This window comes from Urocampus carinirostris, chromosome 9 (genome assembly GCF_059441175.1).
Source record: "Urocampus carinirostris isolate Australia breed hairy pipefish chromosome 9, RoL_Ucar_1.0, whole genome shotgun sequence".
Lineage (NCBI taxonomy): Eukaryota > Metazoa > Chordata > Actinopteri > Syngnathiformes > Syngnathidae > Urocampus > Urocampus carinirostris.
Window position 1 is genome coordinate 34,565,997 of NC_142357.1, and position 21,616 is coordinate 34,587,612.

Genomic DNA, 21,616 nt, shown 5'->3' on the forward strand with positions numbered 1-21,616 from the left:
GTAATTAAAGCCCTTACCCTCGTATATTTTCCTATATCGTGCATATTTATATAGTATCTGTCATAAACACAAACTACCGCACATTCACATTTTAATGCAGTTATTGATGTGCAACGTGAGTGCAGCTAATAGATTTCGGAGGTCGCAGTAAAGAGGTAGTGTTCTGGCTTTCTGCTGTGCTATGCACTTAATGCATCATGTGATCCTGGTGTTGATTGGTTCCCCCTTAAAGTACTGCAGAGGGCCTCGCCGTGACAGTTGCTTTAGCGCGTTTTGCAGCTCTTCTTGAAAACAGTTTAAAAGCTTGTTGACTTGACTCATTGCTTTGTAGTGTGGTCCTACCTGTGAAGAATGCAGCACCTTAGTCAACTTTTGCCATTAAGGTTTTAATTACTCATAATTGTGTGGGTGTAATTTTAACTTAACTGCAGAGATATACATGTTTTGGCTTAGAATGTCTCTGATAACCATTTACCAATTGTTTAAAACATATTGCCGGCATTAGTTGGAAAAGTCCCAACTTGTTCAATTACACATCTTTGGCCTTGTTTTTTTAATTTGTATGTTTTTATTAGAAATTATTCAATGTAATTATTAATTTACTGCAGTGTTGCATACCTGTAAACCTCAGAAAATTGCTCCCTTTTCCGTTATTAAGTGATGATAAACTTCTCTCACAACGCGGCACCTATTTACTCACAGGGTAAGGGTTAGGGTTGGCAGCTATGTAGAATAGAAACAAAGATAATTTGTGTAAACAAGTTTACTTTATTTACACAATTAAACTACACAAATAATTATTTCAGCATCTTTCCTAATTCTTTCTCCATTTGCATTATATTCAGTGTTGCTTCATATACTGAGTAGTGTAATAAAAATGATTAGGTATGGTGTCGTCTCAGTATTTTCCTCCCTAAAAATAGGATATATTACCCCAGATAAGAATAATTTTGTTAATTTCTATTTTAATTTTTCCATATTACGTTGTCTCTGTGACCAACCTATACACCAGCTTGTAGTATGTGGCAATGTTTTCGCCAAAGCTTACAATCTAGTCATTTAGGATTATAATTATTGTTACCCATATTCATACTCAAATGGGACAGTGTCCACCGCTGTCATCGCGAGTGATTTGTTTCCCCGTGGCCTTGGTGCTTCATGTTTTTGTCACAGAACCTATCCTTGTCCCAAACACAATTTTGCATTGTATTTCTGGGACTCATAAGTGCAAGAATTCTTGATTTTTGTTGTGTGAAATTCACTAAAAAAACTTCTCATGCAAAGCAATTTTCCAATTTTGGATCTCAAAGTGTTGTAAGGCAACATCTTTGAGTTTTTGCCATGACACACAATGATATCATGTGTGAAGAAAATACATATTTTCCACTATTTAGTGCAAAAAGGAATATGAGGTATTTATATAGGTTAGCTCCAGTGTCTTTAGGTCATGCCATCTTCATTCCTCTGTGGCTGCTGTGTTGAATGTTGATTTCTGTGTGGTAGAACCGCCTGACTGACTGACAGCGTCACATGGTTGCACATTGTTTTGTAGTTACTGTGTAAACATTGTCTGTTACGACTAAAACATTCAAAACCTTGCATAGTGTGCTTCATTTGAAGCCGGCCTTGTTTGCCAAGTTGGATAATCCAAAACTCCAAATAATGCATGTGTGGCTTGTAAGCAGCTGCACACACACCTTCAACAATTTTATATAATTGGTGGTTTAACAATTCTGTAACGTAAGACTTAAAAACAAACCCACTAGCCCCTTTAGCAATTGTTTGTGGCATTTGCACTGAACTGCCTTTCCTGCATAGTTAGCATTCCCCCCCCCTGACTGTTATTACACATATTTTAATTGAACATAATGAGGTAGGGTTGATGCCGCAGACTTCAAATACTGAGTTTCTAGCTGGGAATGTTGCTATGGTATTAACTTTTTTCATACTCAAGGCCAAATGCTCTGTTGCAAACCTCTTGTAATCGCTGGTTGTGTTCCAGCCACATTATAAAGGGAACCTGCAACCATACTGACTGCCTGACAGGAAATCTGTGGGGCACGGGAGATGCGATGTCTTCCCCGAAACTATCTTGACATCACTGGAGTTCCAATTTGTCAATGAGGTCCCCCTTCAAATGTTCATTAATCATTCTACAGAGTTCTCTATACTCACAAGCCTTTCCCTTTTCTCAGCCCTCCTGAGAGAATCCGTGCTCAACATGTTCACAAGCTGTTGCTGGAATCTCAGAGGAAGTAGTTATTCACCTCTGGGTGGGTCCAAGAGCTGTCATGGTTTGTTTATCCCCCACTTTCTAGCTGACCCGAACAGCACTTAGAGCACAGCGGTTACAACTTCGCACAAGACCGCAATGCACGTTTTAAGTTGATCTGTTAAGCAGTTTTGGGGTTTCTGTCAAATGGTGGCTGCACTACTTAATACTGAGCATAGATGCCGTCTTACCCAGCCTGCGGTTTTCTACCTTTCCACATCGTTTGCAGACGCTGGTTGAGTTTCGTATCAGTAGAATCAAACTCGTCTGCGATGAATTAACACTGTGTTCTTCTGTTTGTGTTACAAGTTGCCAGGAAGGATTGCATCACAATTACACCATTTGGGCTTTGGGCCCAGGATATAGATATTTCACTGAATATTTTTGCAATGATCTATTACCATCAAAGTTAATGTTCCTTTTTTTCTGTTTAGTTGATGTTAAGTTTAACAAAACTGACATGAGAATGAGAATCCTTTTTTAAAGGAATTAGAAGAGCAGGTTTAAATAAATAGAAGAATGTTTTTTGCATACCAGAGCAAACATGATGTCATACCGAGCTGCTAGAGGGAAAGTCATTCTCACGTTACTGGGTCATGATGTAGGCACGAGCCTATCACAGTGGTGGGAAAACCCGGTCTTTGAAGGCCACATGTCCTGCATGTTTTGGGAGTTCATATGCTCCGATACAAGTGAATCCAATCACCAGGATAGTTATCCAGCTCTTGCACATAGCTGATCATTTTTGTAATAATTCATATCATGTTGGAGAAGAGAAACCTCCAAACACATACAGTATATGAGGCCCCAGTAGTCCATTCTGCTTAGTTGATCCTCTTTGAATTATGTGGAAAATCACACAGTATGCAAAACGCTGTATTTGGACTAGTGGATAGAGTCTGTGTGTTCGACCCTCTTGGAATGACCTGATAACTCTGAGATTAGCAGTTCGTAATGCATGATGTGATCATCTTGTTGATTGCAAAATAGAAGGCAGATCTTTTTAAGTAAAGTCAGTGAAAAGTAGTTGATATTTTAACTATCTTGCTAAATCCCATTACAAATCTGGCTTGTTGAATTCAATTAGTTCAATAAATCCAATAAAAAACTATAAAACTAACAGTAGGTAATTGGCATTAGAGTAATTAAACTGGGTCATGATAGAGTAGTTAAGTTTATCGAGGATTTGAGCCTACATGAATGTGGTAATTACGAAATCTTGGACCTTAGAGACCTGACTACGTCAGTGATGGGCTGATATTTATTTTGTGTGTGGGTGAATTGTGGTTGATTTGGTGATAAAACCCATCTAAAAACATGTTCTATAATAAATTCAATTAAAAAAATCCTCATAATCTTCAATCTATTGGGATTTAGAAATAATGGAAGCAAATCTAAATAAGAATATATATAGTCAAGCTATACCCGCTGTTTAATCGCCTTAATTTAAATGCACATTTTAGCGTCTATAAAATAAATAAACAAAAAACATTTCAAATGTATTAAAGCCTACTTAGAGTCTATGAATTTTCTATTTTTGTTTGTCTCCTTTTGTGTTGATTTTAGAATACATGTTGCTAAAATTCAGAACAAACACATTTTTGGGTTGACACCTACTTAGAATTCCCAACTTTTGTCTTATTTTTAAGAGAATAATTATCAGGGAGACATTCAGACACATGTATATCCTTGTTTTTTATCAGGGGACCAGTGAAGCATTTGATGCCCGATAGCTTTAGTAAAGCTTCTGAAGGTCTTGTTGACATTAGAGTTAATCCAAATGACCAAACACTTTACCGCTGATCTATATTGTTGTGTACTTTTCCCACAATGTGTTGATTGAATGTAGCCAATGTTGAGCAGGCATGCTAGGCAGGAAATGCACCATGTGTTATTGTGTCCTTGCATTCAGGAAGTTGAAGAGAGAGGAAGCAGTGAAGAATGCTTTAGTAACATAGTGGAAGAAAATCCCTCTGCAACCCAGACTTATTCCTATCCTATGCAGGGCATCATTTGAATTTTGTATGTTGGGAAATGCAATACAGAAGTAATTTCTACACTGTGTTGAGTCTGACTAAGAACTTACATTTCAGCACTCACAGACATTTGCAAGCAGAAGCAACATTATAAAGCAGTGTTTTTCAGGAAGTCCTGAGCTAGTTTCGACTTTTGATTTGGTTGGTTGGTTGGATCTCTTAACAACTAGGGTCATGGGGGCACCAGTTCCTGCGGTGTGTCTTGGGCAAGTACAGCCTGGTGGCCCCCATCCCTCTCCAGGCCAACTTATGTTTCCACTGGTACCTAATGCGTGATAGGCGAGTGTGCTGCCCATCACCAAATCAAGTGTTCCCTCGCCAGATTGCGACTTGACCTAGTGCTTTGAAGATTTTTTTCAATTAATTAGTTCTCATTTATGCGTACATTGCAGAATTTTGGCATCACTTTAGGACACCAATACACTCGAAACAATTGGAGAACTGCTGTCTTGGCTCTAGGGCTGCAAATTTAACCGAAATCTAATCGTAGTGCCATTGTGTAATCGCCGTTTTTATTTCCAAGAATTTATAGTTCCATGTTTGTGTTTTCTCCACTTTGTTATTGAGTGATAGTTTGACCAACCAAAATTGTCACAGTGCAGGTTTTAACGGATGCAGCTAATCAATGGCAAGTTTTAACAGCACTAGCCTATAAAAGCGAGACAACATTTTCAAGCAGCTTGCTATTTCACACATAGCTTTGTGTGAGGAGACAGCACCCTTAACAAAGTTCCCCAGAAGGGGGTGTCGTTTTGTTAAGGTTAAAGCATGCCGCTATTATTAAGTACTCCCAAAATACAAAACTAGCACAAGCTCAGGAGGTAGAGCGCTCGTCTTGAGATCAAGGGATCCCAGTTCGAATCCCGGCTTGTCCGTGTTACATGCCGAAGTGTCCTTGGGTAAGACACTGAACCCCTAATACCCCCAATAAGCAGGTTAGCGTCTTACATGGCTGCAATACAAGGCCGCTATTGGGAAATGTGGAGCACATTGTAAAGCGCTTTGGGAAGTCATTGACTTGAAAAGCGCTATATAAATGCAGATCATTTCATTTCATTTCAACTTCATTACGCAAATAATAATAATAATAATAATAATAATTTCCTTTGTATTGTCATTCTTTGTAACAATGTACACAGAACGAAATGTCGATACACCTGACCCGTTGTAGCGAGCCGATGCAGCCGCAGCCAACAGAGGGCGCCGCCATTTTAGACATAGTTTCCGCATTTAATTTGATATTAAGAAAAAGGTGAGGATAAGTGGTACATATAATGGATGGATGATTAAATTCATGCCACATTAATTAAAGAATGATTTAATTCATATCACTTTTCGAAATCGACAAAGTACTGTACTTGTTTGCTCTCACTCCAAAAGTGGACGTCCCGTTTGTTTAAAAGGTGTGCTGCACTGGCTTGCTAAAAGCATAGACTTACACTATATACGGGTAGATATAACTGCTATATTGACTGTAACATTTTTGCTGTAGGGGCAGAATAAATATTGAAATGAAATAAAAATCTACCAATACAGTAAGCGAGAGTTTGCATGAGAATGACATATATTCCTTTTTAGAAATTCGCACAATAAACATAATAACAAAACTCCTTTGTTACAATATTTGTATCTTTTGTTTATCTTTTCAATTTTTCGCTTTCTTTTTTCTTCCCCCTCCATATTTTTAGTCTTTCTGTAAATGATGTTCCAAATAATGGTTAATATATGGATTATAACAACAACGAAAAAAACAACCTGATGAGCTGTTTGGGACCTGACTCAAATACTGCTCAAAACATTTGAAATTCTTTGACGTACAACAACTTTTTTTTTCAAGTAACGGAAATGGTTACTTTCCCTGGTAACTAGTTACTTTTACTATAGAATATTTCAGTAATGAGCTCAATTACTTTTTGGAAGAAGCGGTGAGGAACTATAACTAATTACTTTTTTTAAAGTAACATGTCCAACACTGCTACTGATGGTCTGCATCTTCATAGCTTGTCCTTAAGGATTAATGTAGAAGTGATTTGCAGGGACATAGATAACCTGAGGGCCTGGCTGAGCAGTCACATGGTCATATCGCTCACTGAAAAGCTATTCAAATGTTGTCTGGGCTGCCTTTTGTGTGCTTCCCCTTTCAACCATGGCTGTTTTAGGACACTACAAGCAGGCCCAGTGCCTGCTCGGAATAATAGAAGAGCTCACACTGCTTACTCAATCATGCCCTTTAAAGGCATAGCAGATCGACACTGAAATTGTTTATATTTCAAAGCGGTCTTTGTGCTTAATGATATTTTTAGATCTCGATAGCTCATTGCGATTTTGTTTCTGTTGATATTTTACCATGTGAGTCGGATAAAAATGAGGCAGGGTAAATCCAGTGGGCCTTTGCATGCTAGCTTGCAACTATCTTGTGCCAAGTCTTCTACACTGGCCGACACACACACACATATTTACACTTCGTGCTGCACTGGTTATAATCCATCTTAATAGGTCGTAGTCCGTCCTTCGAAGTGCCCTTCCAAATAGATGATTTGAAGCACGCTATCACAGTCTGCAAGGGTTTTAGATGTTCATTTTAATCAGTTGTTGGATTCGAAAATGTCTTCTTTGCTTGGTCGGGGTCTGCAAACAGGCAAATATAAGTACAGTCTTAAAAAAGTGGCATTAGAAATTACACGCTTGTGGAGATATTTGTATACAAAACAAAAACAAAAACAAATATATTCCTAATTTACTCAAGATCTTAGAGTATTATGTCTTGATAAATGCACACCCAAGATTAAAAATCACATATATAAATACTGAATATACATTGTATGTCTTAGAATATATGATTTACATCCGGGGCAGCACGGCGGCACAGTGGTTAGCGCGTGTGCGCACAGTTCTGAGGTCATGAGATCGAACCTCCTGTGTAGAGTTTGCATGTTCACCCCGTGCTTGCATGGGTTTCCTCCGGGCACTCCGGTTTCCTCCCACATTCCAAAAACATGCATGTCAGGTTAATTGGCCGGTCCAAATTGTCCCTAGGTGTGAATGAGCGAGTGAGTTGTCTGTCTCAACCAGTTCAGGGTGTCCCCTGCCCACTGCCTGAAGATGGCTGGGATGGGCTCCAGCACCCCCGCGACCCTACTGAGGATAAGAGGTGAAGATAATGGATGGACGGATGGATGGATTTACACCGATTTTTTTTTTCTTTTAATGGCACTAGAGAAATAGGAAAATTGGTTTCTAAAGTCCTTAAAAGTACTTGAATTTGGCCATTAAAAAGGTGTTTGAACCCTGAGATAACATGTAATATAAGTGAAGCAAAGTTCTCAAAGGCAGCCAAATATGTGCCTTCATTAATTTTGACAAAGATTTGTTCAGATGGCCTGTATTCGGGTAATTACTTTGTTATTTGTAGCTCAGTGATGTTGAGAAATCTACAAATGTTAACACTATTAGCAAAATAAGTCCACTAAGACAGCTTGTTGACTTGACAGGAACAACAGCTGAATATACAACTAGTCCCTTCTGCCGATGCTTTGTTTTATATAATGCACATTTGAAAATAGTAAGCAGACAGGGCAAGGCCGAGTCGTTTTGATTAAGTTGCCACAAAAGCAGTTACCCTCTGTTATTATTAGAAGTCATTAACGTTAAAGCTAATTTGTTTCTAAACTCGTATAGAGGAGGCATCGCGGCCACCAACTCAATCGCGATCGTTCTGGTGGGTGGCTTAAAGTGACATCATACAGATGGTCCAGTTAAATTGGTTGGGAATAACAGTTATTGCTTTTGCTAAATGCTGTGTAATGTTGCCAATCTTCAACAGAAATGGTTTGCTTTTATTTGCGTGTGTTACAGAGCCATTAGTGGCACGTGTTATTTGTGTGTACTATGTGAAGCATGAAATAAATGAAACAGATGACGGGGTTTATAAGGATTTCGAACGATATAATGCATAATTTCGTGCCTTACCTGATTCCCGAGACTGACTACCATCATACTGTACGTTAAGGGTGCGACTTATTTGGCTCCTTTACTTTAACGGAATGTTTTCTCATAAACGTTTCTTATGATGAAAAAGTTAACTCAAACAAATGAAAGGGGGGCGCCCCGAGGGCATGTAGGGTTGATTGTTAAATTACGTTGTTGCAATGCTGCTAAGATAATGGGGCAAGAAAAGACCCTCCAGTCAAGGCAATTTGCAAACCAGTGGTTTGATTGTTGTTAAATAGATTAGAAAATGTGAAAGAGCACCATTTAAATATTAGCCTGGGTTTCATGCAGTATTATAGACCTATTGATTGCCGGAGTTAATGACACATAAACGGTCTGATTTAGCAAGGGTAGAAGTTGTCGCTCATGCAACGTTTATGGAGAGAACTCATGCTGGGTAAACACGCTTTAAAGAAGTCAACACTCAAGCAGTCACCCTGTTTTCGTATTGTTGCTTCCACACTTTTGTCTTGTCGGTGTTGACAGTAAGTTTCAAACTTTCAACAAAAATCAAGGAGACTGATTAGTCCTCATATTAGGCACAACAACACTGATCACTGATTTTCACAAAATATAATCCCGGTTTTTGAAAACACATTCTCACTTGTTATGTACAAAAACTTTTACCAAACATATAGATTGGTTTCAATAACCGTCAAGGTCCCTATAAAGAGCAATTCAGACAATGTGCTTTAGAATTCCATTTTTTACATTATGTTTTTTTTTTGGTACACTTATCATTATTATTGAGTAATATGGCCCAACTTTACTGTTTCTTAACCTTCTTGCTCCTTTTGTTTTGTCTTCTACTAGGGGAAGCTCATAGTCTACCTCAGTATTGCAGATCGTCCTGGTTAGGGGTCAAATTCTCTAAGGAAAAGTTTGTTTTCTTTTGAGAAATTTCCACAAATATGTCAGCCAGTAGGGCAGCATGGCAGCGCATTGATTAGCACGTGTGTGGCACAGTTCTGAGGTCATGAGATCAAACCTTCCTGTGTGGAGTTTGCATGTTCTCCCCGTGCTTGTGTGGGTTTACTCCGGTTTCCTTCCACATTCCAAAAACATGGCCGGTCCAAATTGTCCCTAAGTGTGAATGAGCGAGTAAGTTGTCTGTCTCTGTGTGCCCTGCGACTGGCTGGCAAACAGTTGAGGGTGTCCCCTGCCCACTGCCTGAAGATAGCTGGGATGGGCTCCAGCACCCCCTACTGTGGATAAGCGTTGCAGATAATGGATGGATGGATGTCAAAAAGTCATAGGTTGAAATGATTTTTTTGCCACTGATCCTGTTCAGAGTCATGGAAAGTCAAGTCAAGTAAAGTCAAGTCATGTTTATTTGTATAGCCCTTCATCACAAGGAGTCTGCCCAGACCACAAATTATTGCAAACTACAGAATATTATTACACCATCCCCTGATCTAAAACCGACATGAGGGCAAGGAAGAACTAAAAAAAATGGTTAACTTATCCAATAAAGCTCAAGTAAACCCTTGTTTATCGTGGGGGTTAGGTTCCAAAATTAACCCATAATTGGGAAAATCCATGAAATAAAATCCTTTATTATTATACAATTAGATAAATTTTGTAAGCACAAAACGTTTCATCGACATTATGGGTTTGAAGAAACTAGAAATCCCAAGGGAATATGCTTGTTTGTAACATAAATTTGGCATGCTGTTTTACATATGTCTACATATTATACGACAACGTTATTGATACCCAGCTAGATAAGAAGCTGAGACTCTTTTTAGCCAATCGGTTTTTGCTTTTGCGAAATTATGTTGAATGTTGCCTGTCTTCAACAGAAACGATTTGCCTGTATTTCCGCTTGTTATTTAGCCGTTGGACACACACTTTTTGTGTCTGCAATCTGAAGCATCAGAACATTTTTATTGGGTGTTATGTAATATATTGCATTTTTGAGCGTGAACCCATACCAAATACTCATATAAATTGAGGGAATACCTGGGACTTATTTAGCTACCCTCCTTAAACGGGATGCAGAACACAATGGTCAATGCTATCTATCTATCTATCTATCTATCTATCTATCTATCTAGACATCTAGACATCTATCTATCTATCTATCTAGACATCTATCTATCTATCTATCTATCTAGACATCTATCTATCTATCTATCTATCTAGACATCTATCTATCTATCTAGACATCTATCTATCTATCTATCTAGACATCTATCTATCTATCTATCTAGACATCTATCTATCTATCTATCTAGACATCTATCTAGCTATCTATCTATCTAGACATCTATCTATCTAGACATCTATCTATCTAGACATCTATCTATCTAGACATCTATCTATCTAGACATCTATCTATCTATCTACCTACCTACCTACCTAGCCACCCACCCACCCTGGTCATATCCCTCGAGAGGGGTGACCGACAGCAAGACAAACACATACAAAAATAAAGAAAATTAAAAAAGGGAAATGCGAATCAGTCAAATTGCAAGACCGTGATTAGTGAACTGTGTTCTAGCGAGGGTTCACTGTATATTCAACATCTTGAAATTAAACTGAAACCCCTCCGACAGTTTTCAGGGTAGTCAATTACCCCTTTCTATGTCCCAGTGCATGTTCTCCTGATTTCCAAGCACCAATCAGACGACACATAGGGTCCGAATAGTCGCAAGTTTTGAGTGAGTGTTTAGTAGTTGCTTGAAGCGACTGCTGATGGAGTTGCACGGAGGGAAGTAAGTCCTGGTTGGAGCCAATCTGTTTGCTCGCCCTGACTCTACTCCTTTCTTGATTGCCGAAGTGGAGGAATCCATGGCTCTAGGCAGCCTTAATGGCCATTAGCAGCACGCATCTCTCTATTCATTAGTACCTCTGAGCCTTCTGTGCCTCAGCTCATATGGCAATGAAGCTAATGCCGTGTTAAAAATTACTGGCCGCTCACATTATGTCTTGGACAGACATTAAGGTGTTTGGGAATGTCCCTTTGGTCATTTTTATCTTCTGCTGCTAGGAGGAATGATGGCTGTGAAACTGCAGTGGCTTGATTATGCTCAAGATATTTTAAGGGTTTAAAAGATACTTGAATACATTCCTTTCTTTTTTGTTTTGGGTGTTCATGCCATAATAATAAGAAATGTACACCTATTTATGTGTTCCAACATCCTTGAACAAGTTTTATTTAATACCATATACCTGTTCAATATATCAGAAGCAGGTGCATCTCAACAAATTAAATTGCCTAAGTTCATTTTAGATCAATAACATTGCCTGAAATAACGTCTGCCCGGACGCCCGGGGCGTGCGTCTTTTACGTTGGGCGTACAACTTACAAAAAAACGAATGTTTGCTTTATTCCGATTTCGAGATCTTCGTTCGGTTTGGAAATTTCAGTTCGTTTGGCAATTTGCATACTCAGCAGCCAATCAGAAGCCTGCATCAAATAACTTTGTGCTTCCGGACTCTCCCAAGCGTTATAAGGTCGTTATATTGTTTCCCAAATTAGACGCACTGAGAACACAAGAAAAACGGAGAAGTGGTTAGGAATCAAGCCAAAACCTCAGACCCAGAAGAAATATTCAAAAGAAGCTAAAAAAATTGATGGCGCTACAAAACGTAAACGTACATTAAAAGTATCGTGGAAAGAGTTCACGTGTCTTGTAGGAGACGACGCAACGCAAACATTGCATGAATGAAGATGACTAAATACAGGTACAGATGGAAAACAGCAATGTCATAAACATGCAATGAATTTTATAGGTAGATTTATAATAAACTTAATTTTTTGGGGGTTTTCTTTTGCGATTAGTCGTCTTATTGTGTTTCAAGTTGGGAAAAACTTTTTGTCATTAATTTCAGACAGTGCCGATAAACATATTTTTAAATGGATAGTGTAGTTTATTATGTATAACCCTTTTAATTGAATGAATACATTGTCATTAGATATTGCAGTTATTTGGGATACACCTGCACATGATGATATATAAGGTGACACTTTGGGGCTAATCTTCATCTTGTTGAGATTCTACAACCAGATGTATGATGGAAAGGGGCGTCGATCTTTTTATACATGTTCATTAAACACATTTTGTGGGGTTATGTTCACCTTTGGTTGTTGTGGGTTCATTTCCTGTCATTTACATGTTGCATTCCCTCCCTTCCTGCAGAACATACACATAAAAACATTGGCTGATGATATGGTAAGGTGCTGGGTTTTACTTTGGCATGCTCATTTTCTTTCTTTTTTTTGCATCATACTGGCCGGTTCATGGCGACTGCATGAGATGTGACTGTACTTAAATAAGCTGATGGATCAAACATACATCGGAAGCAAAAATCAAAGTAATAAAGTGTTGCTACCTTTATTACAGCTTTTAGATGGTTTGATCCATTCGAAACCAATTTGGAAAATGTGTACTATGCATGCCAATATCACATTTCTTTTCATTTAAGTACATTTACTGTGTTGTTTGATTGAAAGAGGAAAAATATCCTCAAATTATAAAGCAATTATCTACGATGTCAAAGTGAAATTATGTTTGCCGCTAACCTACTTCTAAAATCATATTTTCACTTTGTCAACTTTATGATCGGATCGATGAAAATAACACAATTGAACAACACATTAAAATGCATGAAATGACTACTTCCTGAAACCACTGAGTTATTAATCCAGCATGTCCTCTTCATTTCCATCATCATTAATCTCAACATTACTTTGCATGTGTGAGTATTTTCATTTTTTCTTTGCACTATACAGGGTAATATATAGTCATAGTTTGGTATGGCTGACGCCGCCATCGGCGTGTGTGTGTGTGTGTGTGTGTGTGTGTGTGTGTGTAAATGGGTAAATAAATGTAAATGGTCTGCATTTATATAGCGCTTTTCAAGTCAATGAAGACCTCCCAAAGCGCTTTACAATGTGCTTCACACTTTTCCCTTTTACACACTAACTAACCAATAGCAGCGTGAGCCATCAGCAACAACTACCTGCTATTGGAGGCATTAGGGATTCAGTGTCTTGCCCAAGGACACTTCGACATATAACACAGAGGAGCCGGGAATCTAACCTGCGACCTTTTGACGAGCGCACTACATCCTGAGCCAATACCGCCCCAATATGTAGTTTACATTTTCAGTTGCAGGAAGTTTTTTCAATTACAATTTACCACTAGGAAACACAACCTTTTTTTGCACCTGTCCTCATAGAAGGCTATGACACTTCACAGGAGAAGGCTATACAAACTAATGCCAGCTGCCAATAATAACGGGGAACAAAAAATGCAATACAAAACCAAGCCACCAGAGAGCAGTGTCTGCACCGTTTTTAGGCAGACCTGTTTTTCATCATGGCAATAAATTCAAGCAATGACAAGCACTTGACCCAAATATTGCCACTTTTCAATCGTTAAAAACACAACATTCAAATTCAAGCATTTTCAAAGATTTCAAACACGTGTATAAAACCAGCATTCAGAGCATTAGATGTGTGTCTAATATAGAGTTACATCACAAATGGAATCTAAGAGTTACAAGTAGTCCACAGTAGAAAGCATACCGGCAGACAGAAAACCTTACAGAGAGTCATCAAACCAGCCCATAAAATCATCAGCTGATCTCTGCCGTGTCTGTAGGACCGCAGCAGAGCCGACCACATTTTTGCAAACTCTTTTTGCCCTGGCCACCACCTCTTTGACCTGCTGCCGTAAGCGTGAAGCACATTGTAAAGCGCTTTGAGAGGTCTTCAATGACTTGAAAAGCGCTCTATAAATGCAGACCATTTAATCCCTAATGCCCCCAATAAGTAGGTCGGCGCCTTGCATGGCTGCATGGCCGCTATTAGTGTGTGAGTGTGTGTGTGTGAATGGGTAAGTGTGAAGCACATATTAAAGCGCTTTGGAAGGTCTTCATTGACTTGAAAAGCGCTCTATAAATGCAGACCATTTACCATTTAGTAATTGTAGGAAGCAAGTTTAGCATCATTATTTTGAATCTAACATTTGGTCTTTGAAGGTGGTAAGTCTTCTAGGTTAATACATCATAATTTTCTATGCAAATTTGAGTTTTTTTGTGTGTTTTGTAATCAGAATAATGTTTTTGATGTCCAGAAGTACCACAGGATATAATGTTTGACTTTTTTTTTCATAAAATAACTAAACACAACAATCCACTAATTAAATAAGGCATCAAATATGGATGGAAGGCAGTCCTGCCATAACAGAAATATCAGGAATTGACATCTGTGGTGTGTTTCTTGCAGCGTGATCGCATTACCAGTTTCAGAAAGACCGGAATGAAGAAGGAGAAGCCTTTCATACAGCACCCTACGGACCCCCTTTCCCCTCAGACGGAACTGCCCGTACCTCAACCGCTTTTCGACGACCGCTCTATGAACCTCTCAGAAAAGGAGATCAATGACCTCTTTGAGAAAATGATGGTAAGTGTGGATGATTTGTTTGTGGCCCTGCATGAACATCGTATTTACAACCAGATTTGAGTTCAGTTTGAGACATGGTGACACTGAATTTATCTCTTGGGAAAGTGCAGCACCCAATTCAGCTGTGTAATTCCCCTTATCATTAAGAGGCATTAGTGCCCCCTAGAGGATATTGGATTTTAATAGTCAAAGTCAGTCGTCAACCATTTTTGAAGCTAATAGATACCTACTTATTAATGATTAGGGCTACTAGTTTGATATGCATTTCTAAAATATCTTATGTTATCAGTTATCACTATGTTTTTATTATGTTAATATCAGGCTGTAATAAGAAGAAGTAGGGTTTATACAGGCTCAGTCAACCATTAAAAGGAATTGATCATTTATCTAAAAACATGATTATGCCAATGATTTCTCATCGTAATTAGAAATCTAATTTCCTAGAAAATTACCGGTACAATGAACCTCTCCTAGGTTTGACTGTTTCAGTGTTTCCAATGATATTCATTCTAGGCTTCCTATTCTGTACATACAGCTTTATAGTTTCAGCACATCTGAAGCCACAATTTGCAAAAACTACCTGGTTGAACATGACCTTTTCAGCCAAAATACTCCTACAAAGTGATAATTATCTAAACCAGATGTGTCAAATAGGCGGCCCGCGGGCTGGAGGAGGCGCGCTAAGGGATTAAATTCGGCTCGCGGGACAACTCGCGGTTCGATGTAAATTCCACTTGTAAATGGTCCAGTTTGTTGTCCAGGGAGCGGACGTTGGATAGGAAAATGGATGGTAGAGGCGTTTTGAAGGGTTTAGCCTTCATCCGAGCCGTTAGCCCGGCCCGACAACCTCGTTTCCTTCCCCGGTCACAGCGCTTCCGCTTGCCACTTTTACTCGCTGCTTTGTAGGCCGCTGCGTTCTGTTGACGTAGCACTCCGAGGCTAAGTAAACACTCCAGAGTGATCGTCGAAATTTGCGCTGGATTTCTGGATGTTCGCATATCCAGCAAAAAACTGCGATCGTATATTAATCTACAGTTAGAGTTGTCTTTGTTCGCCCTCATAAACTGAGTCGAAGATTGGGGTTTTTGACTAGAAAGTGAGAAACTGTCGGGAGCAGATCCAGCCGCCGCCATAGAGGGCGCCGCCATTTCAGTTTGCCTACAGGACAAACCGCTCCACCAGGGATGCCATCTCCTCTGCGCTTCACCTGAGCCTGACACATCTAGAGGAGAAGAACACCCATGTGCGGATGCTGTTCCTGGACTTCAGTTCAGCATTCAACACCATCATCCCACAACATCTGGTAGACAAAATGAGACTCCTGGGTTTCAACACCCCCCTGCGGAACTGGCTGCTGGACTTCCTCTGTGACAGACCCCAATCTGTGCGGATAGGTCAGAACAGTTCAGATGTCATCTACCTCAGCACGGGCTCCCCCCAAGGCTGCGTCCTAAGCCCCTTGCTGTTCACCTTGATGACACACGACTGCGTCCCTAGGTCCGCCACAAACCACATCGTGAAGTATGCTGACGACACAACAGTGGTGGGCCTCATCAGGGATGACAACGACCTGGCCTACAGAGAGGAGGTGGAGCAGTTGGTGGGCTGGTGCAGGGACAACAGCCTGGTCCTGAATGTCGACAAAACTAAAGAGATCATTGTCGACTTTAGGAAAAACCAGCCCAACCATGCCCCACTTTGCATCAACAACAAGGCTGTGGAGGTTGTCAGCAGTATCAAGTTCCTAGGGGTGCACATTACAAACAAACTCACCTGGTCCGTGAACACTGCATCACTGGTTAAGAGGGCACAGCAGCGCCTGTACTTCCTGCGGAGGATGAGGAGAGCCCACCTGCCCCCACCCTCCCTCATTACATTCTACAGGGGCACCATAGAGAGTATCCTGACCAGCTGTATCTCTGTGTGGTGTGGAGGCTGCAGCGCTACCGACTGGGGTAGTGTGAGGAGGGTAACGAGCACAGCAGAGAAAATAATCGGGACTACACTTCCCTCCATTCAGGACATTGGCTAGAAGCACTGCCTATCCCATGCTAAAAACATTACCGGGGACCCCTCTCACCCCCATCATGGACTGTTCACTCTGCTAGCCTCTGGGAAGAGGTACTGCAGTGTGCGGTGCAGGACCACCAGGCTCCGCAATAGTCTAGTCCCCCTGGCCATTAGACTGTTAAATGGTCAATCTAACATATAGTTAACTTAAATCTAAACGGCTGCTAATCTGACTTTTTGCACTACTGGCAGTTTTTTTTTATAGCTTGCCACTCCTTGCACATTGCTCTCTGCACTATTGTAATTACAGCGTTATTGTTACAGTGTTAATGTTACTGTGTACCTGACTTGTTAACCTGACTGCCCATTTTGCACATCTGGTTAGCTACTCTTCTTGCACTATCGGCACTATGGTAAAATACTATACGTAGCCAAAATACAATACAACATTATTTATACCTGTACATTCAAGGAAACTGTGGGGGTCAGATGCATCGACATTTCGTTCTGTATACACGTGTACTAGAATGACAATAAAGTAGATCTGAATCTGAATCTGAATCTGAACACTCAAAGAAGCGGCATTAGCTCAGGAAGCAATGAGCTTGTCTTGGCATCAAGAGGATGCAGGTTCGATTCCCGACTCCTCCGTGTTACATTTCAAAGTGTCCTTGGGCAAAACGCTGCTATCGGTTAATTAGTGTTTAAAAGGGAAAAGTGTGAAGCACATTGTAAAGCGCTTTGGGAGGTCGTCATTGACTTGAAAAGCGCTATATAAATGCAGAGCATTTATGTTTTGCTAGAGAAAAACAAGCTGCAGGTCGAAATATGTCTACTTGATGTTGCCAAAGCCAGGTGCCTCGCACAAAGGCGCTGTACTTGTGTTCCTCTCTCTCGCTTTTCCTCCCTTTTTCTCTCATTCTGTCTCTTTCACTCTGTGTGTCTCTCTTTTTCTGTTTCTTTGTTTCTCTTTGGTTCTTTCTCTCTCTGTCTTTTGACCTTCTTTTGCTCTCTCTTCCTTTTTTCCTTTTCTCTCTATTTTCTCTCTTTCTCACTCTTTCTTGCATTCGCATTCTCTTTCCTCCTCTATTCTCTCCTTCTCTCTTTCCATTTCTTTGGATTTCTTTCTTTCGCTCTTTCCCCCCACTCACTCTTTTTATCTCTTTTGTTTCTCATGTTCTCTTTTTCTTTTCTCTCTTTCTCCCTTTGTCTTTCTTTGTCCCACCCTCTATTTTTCTCTCCGTCTCTTTCTCTTATTTTTTTCTCTCTTTTTATATCTGTCTAATCTACTAGTCTGGCCCCTGAGATAATGTTTGTTCTATCGTGTGCCCCCCGAGTTAAAATTAGTGTGACACCATAGTCTTAAACATTCATTCGCTCAATGAACATTCAAAACAAATTGATATATTGTGTTTTCCGCACTAAAAGGCGCACTAGATTATTAAAAGTCTTTTGTGATATATTTTTTCATATATAAGGTGCGCTGGATTATGAGGCGCATGGAATTTAAACTACAGTGAGCTACCTTATAAATTTGTGTATACTTTATTTGTGTAAAACCTTTGCGCTTACAGTATATATATAGTCTTGCAATGATTGATTGATGTCACAAAAAACAAACCAAACAATTGTATGCAACCGGAATCAAACCAAGGTTTTGGTAGTAAGAACGTTAAAACCTAACTACTAGACTATTAGCGATACAGATGACATACAAAAATTCATTCGATTTTATTATTATCATACTATTCTCACTCACAGTGCCAGAAACGAATGTTAGAAAAATGGAGAAAACAGAAGGTCGTCCTGAAAGATGTAAATAAATGCCTAAAAATTACGAGTGGGGAAAAAACTCTCTGGTGCATTTGATGATGAACTGGACTTTGCGTTTATTTATATATTTTAGGACAAAATCTCAATTTTATTTATTCGCTAACATTCGTTTCCAGCACCGTGAGTAAAGTTTGTTAATGATATCAATCTGAATGCCTTTTCGGATGTCATCTGTGTCAATAGTGGTAAAACTTTCACCTCCCCGACCCTGGTTCTATTACCGTTGCACACAATGTTTTAAGGATTTTGGTCAGCATTGGATCCATCATTGCACAAATACGATAATAGCGTAAAACCCTGTGTAGCATTGCGTACACGTCAAAATACTGAATACATTTCCAATCATATTCACTGTATTTTGCAATATATGTATACATAAGACTCACTTTCAAATTTCTGGCCAATGTGGTTTTTAGGTGCACCGTACAGTCTGGAAAATATGGTTATTTGTTTCAGGTTGTGAACTCTTTAGGAGATCTGAGGATTCTTTTTCCATTTCTACTAGACGGGGCAAAGAGATTCATTTACTCTGAGAGGTCAAAGCTTTGTCATTGTCGATCAAAAGACCAGTTATTGGTTCATTGCAAAGGTTCTGTGGCAAATAATACCTCAATGTGTGTTTTGTGTCAGCCCTTCGCTCCCTCTCTGACACAATGGCCTTTTTTGCCAGGTGCTACACAACAAGGATCAGTGCCTCTAGTTTTTAATCAGGCCTTGGCGTGAAGTGTTTTCTTGCCTGGTTGCTCATCCCTGTCACTCAGTTTACTTCTCAATGACGATGTTTGTGCTCACAGTGGCGTGACATTAAACCCCAGCTTAAATGTTCTCGCTGACAGACGACATTGAAAGCAGGTTTGGGCAGGGGCTGATTTTTGACGAGCCTTGACAATCAGAAGAAAACTTGTTCAATTTTAGTAATGAATTCAAACCCAAGATTCATTTGTGTGCTCTTTGAGCCAGCGGTTTTGGCTGTCAGCCTATGGTGCAGAGGTTGGCAACACAATATTTTAAAAGAGCTCTAACGGACATAGAAAAACAAAAAAACACATGCCAATGCTCCCCTACTTCTGACCATTCGACATCCGAAAAACGGGAGATTCGATCTTTTTTTTGGGATGGCGAAAAATATCCGCAAATTGCTGTAAGTTAGATCTTGTACTGTGTGCACCTTTTTGCAAGTACAGGACATTACTGTAGCGCTTCTCTCTGCCGATACCGGCGTGTGGCGCTGTGAGAGGTCCCCCAGGATCCACCCCAAAGGAAAAAAATCAGCTTCCTCTTCCTAGTTCGTGTGTAGACATTCTATACTGTATGTCCAGCGTGCTAAGAACTTAAACATTTTTATTGTTTAACATCTCGTGCATCCATTCAATGTCGTTGGTGTAAAGAAGAGGCGAGTCATTTCTTTTGAAATGAAAGTGGAATAAGAAAGCTTGTTACGTTTGAGAAAAGGGTTGGATCGCTTATTTTTTGTCTACTTTCTACCACGGAGGAGGAAGTCGCCTAACTCTTGAAGCCCATCTTCCAAAAGTAAGTTAAGCTCAACTTAATTTATCTTTATAGAGCATATTATTTGATGAAATGTTTATTTTTTAGTACAAAACAATAACGATTACTTATACAAGCCTTAAACATAGAAAATATAGCACTGAAGCAACTTACAAATTACGATCTCGTTCGTAAGTAGGGCAGCGTCTGTATGTCTGGAGCTTCAAAAAATTAAAAGCTTTGTATAACCCTTTTTTTAATTAAAAGAAAAACTGGATTCATAGAATGATAGTCATTTGATATTTGAATTTATGGGAAATGTTAACAATTGCAAGCCTCCAGAACGCCACAGTCCTCCAGAGTCCTCCCGCACTTACTCTAATCAGAACTTAGTATTAAAGGACTCGGCTGAAAGCAAAGATCATTGTTTATTTCTCTTGATGTTACATATGTTAACTTAGCATTCCCTTTTAACGTAGCAGAAATACAAAAAAAAAATCCATCATATTACAGTAGTGTAAGCATTACTGGATGCCAGTAAGATCAAATCGCTACAGTAGCTCGATGCGGAAGAAAGCCTGCCCATTTTACACTGTCATTCAATTCTATATTACCTACATTTTGCCAGTGTTCTCTGGGCTGTGTTTTGACGAGTTTTCTCCCTTCTTCCGTGTGCAGAGCTCCTTTTGGGAAATCCCTTTGCCCCCCAAATAAACTAGTCATGTTTCAACAAAACACAACAAATAACGTTTGTGCCTCGTTTTTTTTCCTCCATCAGAAAACCATCACGTAAAAAATATATCTTTCCCTGCCCTATCTTTTTCCGTTTTCCAAATATTACAGAAAAAGCTTCAGGGAGAAACTAAGGCCGCACTAAAGAGCCACGACTGTAGAGCTGTAGGTTGCTAACCCCCACTTTAGTGCAAAAGTGAAATAAAATTGCCGACGCTATAAATCCGACTGTTATTTTTTTCAGAATCAGATTTTGAATTGGATTTTTAGTCCTCAAACTTCGGAGGATGCAGAGTATAAATTTTACATGGATACATTTCTTTTGTTTAGCTTTTTTTGCACACCTTTTCACTATCTACCTATTTGCAGTGTCTGAAATGACGTCTTCCCAGACCCTCGGTGCGTGCATCTTTTACGTCGGGCGTACAACTTACAAAACGTCTCCGCCCGGTTGGCCGAGAACTATTTCAAGGGGGAAAAAAAAATCTTTCGGCATTCCCCCCCCCCCCAAATGAAACGTTTTATTCTGATTTCTAAATCTTCGTTCGGTTTGGAAATTTCGGTTTGTATGGTAATTTGCATACTTGGCAGCCAATCGGAAGCTTGCATCGTATAACTTTCTGCTTCCTTACTCTCCCGAGCGCTATAAGGTCGTGCATTTGCATATCATCTTCCAAAGTAGATGCACAGAGAACACAAGAAAAATGGAGAAGTGGTGAGGAATCAAGCCAAAACTTCAGCCCCAGAAGAAAGATTCAAAAGAAGCTAACAAAATGTATGACGCTACAAAACGTAAACGTACATTAAAAGCATCGTGGAAAGCGGAGTTCACGTGGCTTG

The 21,616-nt window shown here is 39.7% G+C and overlaps 1 protein-coding gene across 1 annotated transcript in view; it reads left to right on the plus strand.

The window, feature by feature from the left end:
- diaph2 (diaphanous-related formin 2) overlaps nt 1-21,616 on the plus strand; it is a 364,287-nt gene that overhangs the window by 96,668 nt on the left and 246,003 nt on the right. Inside the window, exons 4-5 of the mRNA XM_088343854.1 lie at nt 12,444-12,476; nt 14,537-14,713. Of these exons, the coding sequence (XP_088199980.1) occupies nt 12,444-12,476; nt 14,537-14,713 (210 nt within the window). The remainder of the gene's footprint in view (nt 1-12,443; nt 12,477-14,536; nt 14,714-21,616) is intronic.